The 8,483-nt window shown below is 35.7% G+C and overlaps 1 protein-coding gene across 1 annotated transcript; it reads left to right on the forward strand.

Annotated features, from left to right (window-relative positions):
* Positions 1-236: 236 nt before the first annotated feature.
* On the forward strand, positions 237-6,111 carry LOC106775126 (ABC transporter C family member 3-like). Its single transcript, XM_022787109.1, has 10 exons — positions 237-2,506; positions 2,817-2,903; positions 3,008-3,661; positions 3,836-4,000; positions 4,207-4,501; positions 4,604-4,818; positions 4,944-5,249; positions 5,335-5,398; positions 5,486-5,725; positions 5,897-6,111. The coding sequence occupies exons 1-10, from the start codon at positions 725-727 to the stop codon at positions 6,007-6,009; spliced, it is 3,921 nt and encodes a 1,306-aa protein (XP_022642830.1). The 5' UTR covers positions 237-724; the 3' UTR covers positions 6,010-6,111.
* Positions 6,112-8,483: the final 2,372 nt, after the last annotated feature.

Genomic DNA, 8,483 nt, shown 5'->3' on the forward strand with positions numbered 1-8,483 from the left:
CACACTTCAAAATCCATTGATTCCACTAACCCTTCCATGGCTTGAATGTACTTTTTTTCTTAGATTCTTAATTACCGATAGCCAATGAAAACATAGAGAACATTGGTACAGGACAAACAGAGAAAAGACTGAAAAGGAAAGAGAACACTAAGAATGTTCTTATTATTATTCTATATCAAAATGAACGTACATATATAAAAGCAGAACTTAAAATTATATCAGTTTTTATCTTGCTTTTCATAAATAATATCCCGAAAGTGTATACCAGAACTTAGAAATATATATATCACATCATGTATTACTGTCTTCACTCCTCTCTGCTACTCTTCTTCAGTGATGCACCATCCAACTCAATTTCGTCTCTGCTTCACTCCACCTAGTCTAGTTATTCGTGTTTCCCGACCACAGAGAAAACACTGAATGAATTTGAATTCAAAGTTCTGGTCTTTTCTATTACTAAAACACTCTTCTTTGCAGCTTTGTTATTTCTGTGTTCAACCTTTTGTTATGCTTACTTAAGGAGTTTTACTTGTATAAACATGATGGTTCGTAGGAGCTTGCCATACTTTCTGATTTGGCCTTGAAAATACATCAGAACGCCCGTGTTTGTTCAGAATTTTGTGCTGCTTGAGTTTACTTCTTGTCTTGTTATTGCCGTGTTTCTGACGTAGGTTCCACTGTTACGGCTTTATTTCTATGTTATATTGGATGTTCTGTTAGCAATATGGCCAAGCTTGCCCCTCTCGAAGAGCCTCTTTTGGATGGTGACTCTACTTCAATCAGCAATTCTGATCCTATTAAGACCAGAGGAAATGAAAATTTGACCCGATATTCAAATGCTGGATTTTTCAGTATTCTTTCTTTCTCATGGATCACTCCATTAATAACACTGGGAAATCACAAGACTTTAAACCATGAAGACCTCCCACTTCTTGCTACTGCTGACAGTGCCTATGGGGTTTATCCAACTTTTAGAAGAAANCTCGAGTCAGAGTGTGGTAGTGTTAAAAATGTNACCACACTTAAGCTGGTGAAGGTATTATTCTTGTCGACATGGCAAGGGATCTTTTTGTCAGGTTTATTTGCGTTCCTCTATGCCTGTGCTTCTTATGTTGGACCCTTTCTTATTGACATCCTTGTTGGATACCTCAATGGAGAATACATGTTTAAAAATGAAGGCTATGTTTTGGCTGCGACTTTTGTTGCTGCAATGCTTGTGGAGTGTCTTTCACTGAGGCATTGGATGTTTAGGTTTCAGCAGGTTGGGGTTAGAATGCAATCCATGTTGGTGGAAATGATCTATGCTAAAGGTTTGACTCTTTCGTGTCAATCAAAGGAGGTTCGTAGTACTGGGGAAATCATCAACTTAATGACTGTCGATGCTGAAAGAATTGGCGAATTCTGTTGGTACATGCATGATCCATGGATNTGTGTTTTGCAGCTTGCTTTGGCCCTGTTAATTCTNTATAGAAGTGTGGGTGTTGCTTCGTTAGCTGCTCTTGCTGCCACTGTAATTGTGATGTTGCTAAACCATCCTGTGGCATCATTGCAAGAAAAGTTCCAAGGCAAGATAATGGAATTCAAAGATAAAAGAATGAAGGCTACGTCTGAGATACTTAAGAATATGAGGATTCTAAAACTGCAAGCATGGGAGATGAAGTTCTTATCAAAGATTATTCAGATTAGAAAGAGTGAAGAGACATGGCTAAGGAAATTTCTTGCTGGCATAGCAACTATTCGATTCTTCTTCCACAACGCCCCAACTTTTATTGCAGTTGTTACGTTTGGTTCTTGTGCTCTTGTGGGGATACCACTTGAATCAGGGAAGGTGTTGTCTGCACTTGCAATATTCAGAATTCTTCAAATGCCCATCTACAGTCTTCCTGAGACAATTTCTATGATTGCACAAACGAAAGTTTCTCTGGATAGGATTGCATCATTTCTTAGACTAGACGAGTTGCGGACTGATATAGTACAGAAGCTTCCGTGGGGTAGTTCTGACAAGGCAATTGAATTAGTGGATGGAAACTTCTCATGGGATTTATGTTCTCCTAATCCAACATTGAAAAACATAAATCTCAATGTTTATCATGGTATGAGAGTAGCTGTATGTGGTACTGTTGGATCAGGCAAGTCTAGTTTACTTTCTTGTATTATAGGGGAAGTACCAAAGATATCTGGGACATTGAAAATATGTGGAACAAAGGCTTATGTTTCTCAATCACCATGGATACAGAGTGGAAAGATAGAAGACAACATATTATTTGGTAAAGAGATGAACAGTGAAAAGTATGAGAAGGTGCTGGAAGCATGTTCCTTGACAAAAGACCTTGAGGTTCTACCATTCGGTGATCACACCATTATTGGGGAGAAAGGAATCAATTTGAGTGGTGGTCAGAAGCAAAGAGTGCAAATAGCTCGTGCTCTATATCAAGATGCTGATATATATCTTTTTGATGATCCCTTCAGTGCCGTTGATGCTCATACAGGATCCCATCTCTTTAAGGTTCCATATTTTTCTAAACTAATATTTTCTGTGGAATCCAGTTTTTTTTCTTGGTAATGTAATTTTAGACTTCCAAATACTCGTTACAGTCGTTCAATCTTTTTTAACACTTTACATGTATTCAGTTCCTTACATACGTGTTTCAAATAGTCTATGAGTTTAGAGTTCTCCAAATGTGAGTATAAAAATTCGCAGTGGAGTTTTCTGTATCTAATCTCTGCAATGTCGAGCAGCATGTGAGTTCATGGATACACCAACATATGTCAAACATAATTTGGCTTGATTTTTCATTTACACTACACTGTTTCAGGAATGCTTGCTTGGCCTTTTAAAATCAAAAACTGTGATATACGTAACACATCAAGTAGAGTTCTTACCTGATGCTGATCTAATATTGGTGAGTGATTGAATCATAAATTTCATTGTCAAGAATTGAAACATCTGCATTTGATCAATTGACTATTTTCTCAGAATTTTTATCTTGCTTACAACTTTATCTAGGTCATGAAAGAAGGAAGGATAACTCAATCAGGAAAATACAACGACATTCTCCACACAGGCACAGATTTTATGGAACTTGTAGGTGCACACAGAGCAGCTTTGTCTTCAATTAAGTCTTTAGAGAGAAGATCAACATTTAAAACATCAAGTATCACCGATGAGAAAACAAATTCGTTAAATGATTTTGAAGTTGAGCAAAATGTGGAAGACATACATGTTGAAAATGATAATAAGCCAAACGACACAGTTGAGCCCAAAGGACAACTTGTTCAAGAAGAAGAACGAGAAAAGGGCAGTGTTGGGTTTAAAGTGTACTGGAAATACATCACAACAGCTTATGGAGGAGCTCTTGTGCCCTTCATATTACTTTCGCAGATACTCACTGTGGGTTTTCAGATTGCAAGCAATTATTGGATGACTGTAGCAACTCCTGTTTCGGCAACAGCAGAAACTAATATTGGAAGCTTTACACTCATGGTTGTCTATGTCGCTTTGGCAATTGGAAGTTCCATTTTCACCTTTGCCACGTCATTTCTTGCTGTGATAGCTGGATACAAGACAGCCACTGTACTCTTCGATAAAATGCATTCGTGTATTTTTCGAGCACCAATATCATTTTTTGATTCCACCCCAAGTGGTCAAATCCTCAACAGAGTATGTCAGTATGTGTTGATATTCTTCATTCGATTAATTTGAAGAGACTTTTTTTGCTGATGTAAATGGCTGATTGCATTGTTTTCGAAAGTTAGATTTCTTTTGATTTTCTTTTTCAAATTACCATATCGAATGTCATTGTTGACAAAATAATAGTTTTTCTATTTGTTGCAGGCTTCAATAGACCAAAGCTCACTAGATATGTACATTGCAAACATATTATGGGCAATTACCCTCAATCTGGTACAACTATTGGGAAATGTTATTGTTATGTCTCAAGCTGCATGGCAGGTGTTCATAGTATTGATTCCTGTCATGGCAGCTAGCATATGGTACCAGGTAGTTTTGGATAATATCCAACCTTTATTATTTGAAGACACTTAACTAAATCTGTCAGAAAATTTTTCCTTATTGATTTAGTATTTGAAATGCACTTAATTTTTCACATTTCTCAGAAGTTAAGGGAAGAAAATAATGAATCTGATTGATATCATTGTGCAAAGATTACCACTGTAAATGCTAACAAAGTGATTCGATGAATGTAGCGGTACTATTCTGCATCTGCAAGAGAATTGGCACGATTGGTTGGTACATGTCAAGCTCCGGTTATACAACATTTTTCTGAAACAATTTCTGGATCAACAACCATAAGAAGTTTTGAACAAGAATCAAGATTTAATGACATAAACATGAAGTTGATAGACAGATATTCCCAACCCAAACTATACAGTGCTACTGCAATTGAATGGCTGAATTTCCGATTGGATATTTTATCCACTGTCATATTTGCCTTCTGTTTGGTATTCTTGGTATCTTTCCCAAATTCAATGACTGCTCCTGGTGAGTACTTCAAAGTGCATAAAGTCACTGAATATGTTACTCTTTTATGACACTAAGCAAACAACTTCATTCATCTTTCGTTCCAATTTTGTTTTTTCCAAGGCATTGCGGGATTGGCTGTGACATATGGACTTAATCTAAATATTCTGCAAACTAGGGTAATCTGGTTTCTTTGTGACTTGGAGAAAAAGATTATATCTGTTGAGAGAATACTCCAGTACACATCCCTCCCTAGTGAAGCTCCTCTTGTGATTAAAGACAACCAACCGGATTGTTCTTGGCCATCATTCGGAGAGGTTCATATCTGGAATTTGCAGGTACATTTCAAAGATTATTCATTTGTTATATTCTGAATTGAAGGCTTCGGTAACATTTTCTTGGTTAAAAGCCAAATCCGGTTTTTGTATGGAATATACCCTTATTGAGAATGTCTGTGATGCAGGTTCGATATGCTCCTCACTTGCCTATTGTTTTACGAGGTCTTACTTGCACTTTTACTGCTGGATCAAAAACTGGTATTGTGGGAAGAACAGGAAGTGGAAAATCAACTCTTGTGCAAACACTTCTCCGACTTATTGAACCTGTGGATGGAAAAATATTAATAGATAACATTAACATATCTTTGATTGGAATTCATGATTTGCGGTCTAGACTCAGCATTATTCCTCAAGATCCAACCATGTTTGAAGGGACTATAAGAACCAACCTGGATCCACTAGAAGAGTACACAGATGAACAGATTTGGGAGGTAATTTGGTCTTGTTTGAAACTATGAGAAACTTGTCTATTTAGTGCAGGTGATACATGTTAAATTTTAATAAGAATCATTCCAGGCTCTAGATATGTGCCAACTTGGAGATGATGTAAGGAAAAAAGAAGGGAAGCTGGACTCCATAGGTGTGACTTCTCAAAACTTTGAATATTGATTTAGCATGTTTCAATTATATGTCTAAATGTAGTAAGGATATCGCTGAGTTTTTGCAGTGACTGAGAATGGAGAAAATTGGAGTATGGGTCAAAGGCAGTTGGTCTGCCTAGGCCGTGTTCTACTGAAGAAAAGCAAGATCTTGGTGCTTGATGAAGCTACTGCATCTGTTGACACAGCCACAGATAATATTATTCAGCAAACAGTTAAGCAACATTTTTCGGAACGCACAGTTATTACCATTGCTCATAGGATAACTTCTATCATCGACAGTGACATGGTTCTATACTTAAATCAAGGTATACATCACTTTGTCTCTTTCCTCATGCTAATTTAGTCTTTATCCAAAGAAATAATCACTTTTGTCTTAAAATGCAGCATCATTTAGCTTCCTTCTTGATTTGTCAATATTTTTCCTTTTCTTCTCATGATAAATGTGGATATGATTTCTCTTCATATTGATTCTGCAGGGTTGATAGAAGAATATGATTCACCTAAGAAACTTCTTAAGAACAAATCTTCATCTCTAGCTCAACTAGTTGAAGAGTACACAAAGAGGTCAAACTCTGGTTTTGGAAATTAGCCACCAACCATATATGTTCTTCTTGACTACACAAATTTTATGGTGTCTGGTCACCATTGCCTTTCATCTAGTGTACCCTACCTATCTGGACTTAGGTAAAGGTTTCAGTTGTTACGCTTCCTATTACTTGAAACGAATACTAATATGAGACTCATTTTATAAATAATCCATATAGTGTGTTCTTTAATTTATATATGTGATTAGGAAGTTTATAATCCTCAAATCCAGGGATTGTTCTATGTACACATTTTCCTTAATAAAGTCATTTAAAAAATCACTCTTAACATATAATTTAAATTTTATGAAGCATAAGCAAGAAATAGGTGTATAGCCTCAAATCTCGCAGTACGAGCATATGTTTCATCATAGTCTATACCTTTTTCTTGGTTATATCCTTTTGCAACAAGTCTAACTATTCTTGGTTATATTTCTATATTAATCCAACTTGTTTCTAAACACCCATTTTGTTCCTATGACTTAGTGTGTTTCTTCTCTAGGAATTAGTTCCCAAACTTTATTTCTTTCAAATTGGTTCAATTCCTCTTGCATTGTTATGCACCATTTGTCATCTTGAAGAGTTTCTTCTATGTTTTTCGGCTTTATCTGCGAAACAAAAGCTACATTTATGCAAAAATTGGTTAAATTTGTCCTAGTGGTTACTCCCTTTGAGATGTCTCCTATTATGTTGCCCAGTGATAATCTTCTTGGTGATTGTCAACTTTTTGCAAGCTCTTCATGTTAAGAAGGAGGATTCTCATTGAGATACATCTCATCAAGTATATCATTTAGATATTCTTCATCACGTGCATTTGACTTATTTAACTTAAAAGGGTTTTTTTCAAGGTCCACAATTTCATAAAAAAACATGTATAGATTCTTTAACGTTTAATGTTTTTCTATTCAAAACTCTATATGTTTTACTCATTACAGAATAACTAAAACATATAGCCTCATCAACTTTAAAATCAAATTTTCCTAATTCGCTTTTCGATTGTTTAGGACAAAACATTTACATTGAATGATTCTTAAGTGAGAAACATCGGACTTTCTTCTTTTAAAATGTTCATAAGGAGTAATTTTCAAAATTGGTCTAATAAGCATCCTATTCAAAACGTAATAACCACTACTCCCCAAAAATATTTAGAAACATAGATTCATTTAATAAAGTTCCAACAAGTTCTTCTAATGATCTATTCTTCCTTTCTACAATTCCATTTTGTTTAGGAGTTCAATGTGCAGAAAAGTTATAAGTAATGTCATGCTTTCCACAAAAGTTATTGTGTTATTGTGGTGACCTTTGGTTTTTCATACTTGTTTAAGGACTTCAAAATTTTTAAATTAATTTTGTTAATATCAAAATTTTTACCTAACCTAGAGACATGAAACACTTATGCACGTAATAGATGGTTTCATCTTGTTGCATTTAGAACATCTCATATTCTTGGACTAACGAGTTCTTTTAAGCACACTTAACATCATTTGTGCCTTCATGAGTTATTCATAAAACCTCCCACATTTCTTAAGTAAAACTCATCAAGGATTAAAGCTGATGAAATTATATTGGGTGTTGCTCCCTCCACCACCATCTTTGCTTCCTCCACTTCCCCAATCTTCTCCAAAAAAATTTTAATTACAAAAATAACCTTTTTTTACCTATAAATTACTTTTCTAACTTAACTTAATTACTTTAATATAAAACCCTACACCTCCCCAAAAACACCTTCATATTGGTTGCAACTGTGGCTACACGCGAGCTTGATATTCCTCATGTTGCCCATGTGGTTAACTTTGAATGGCAGAAGGGAGTTACTCCCATTCATTTACTGCCTTTCAGCCTTATCTTATCTCTCTCTCTTGAAATCTCTTCCTAATCATACACTTATTATTATATATTCTGCATCATATCATTCCATTGTTTTGTTTCCTATGATCTTATCTACAAAATAAGAACTACCTTACATTCTTATCTTTGGACTCTCTTTAAGTGGGGTACCTCAGAATAATATAAAGCCTTATTAGAGTGGAAAAGAGTGGAACTAACCCAACAAATTCTCATTCTCTTTCAACTTTCAACTCTTGAGACCGTTGATTTTGCTTGGCAGTTTTTCATTCCCCGAAGAACATGTTTCAGCCCCTTCGTTAGACCCATTCGCCGCGTATACAAAACCCTTCTCTTAAGTTAACCCCAAATCGCACATTTATTTTTTTTTCTCCTCTCAACACTTGAAACTTAGAAGATTGTATATAAAGAAACAAGAATTTAAGATCTGCCATGAAAATAATTCCCTTCCCTTCTTTTGCAAACTAAGGAACTACTTGCCTTCGACTTTGATAAATTCCGTTTCGGGATTCTAATATGAGTAGGAATGACGAAACATGTAGTGGTAGTCTCGACATCAGGGCTTTAATTTGTCACACTGCTCCTGGTGCCTCTGCAGGGACAATAACGGCTACATTTGTGTGCCTGTTGAATG

Source organism: Vigna radiata, chromosome 10 (assembly GCF_000741045.1).
Source record: "Vigna radiata var. radiata cultivar VC1973A chromosome 10, Vradiata_ver6, whole genome shotgun sequence".
NCBI lineage: Eukaryota > Viridiplantae > Streptophyta > Magnoliopsida > Fabales > Fabaceae > Vigna > Vigna radiata.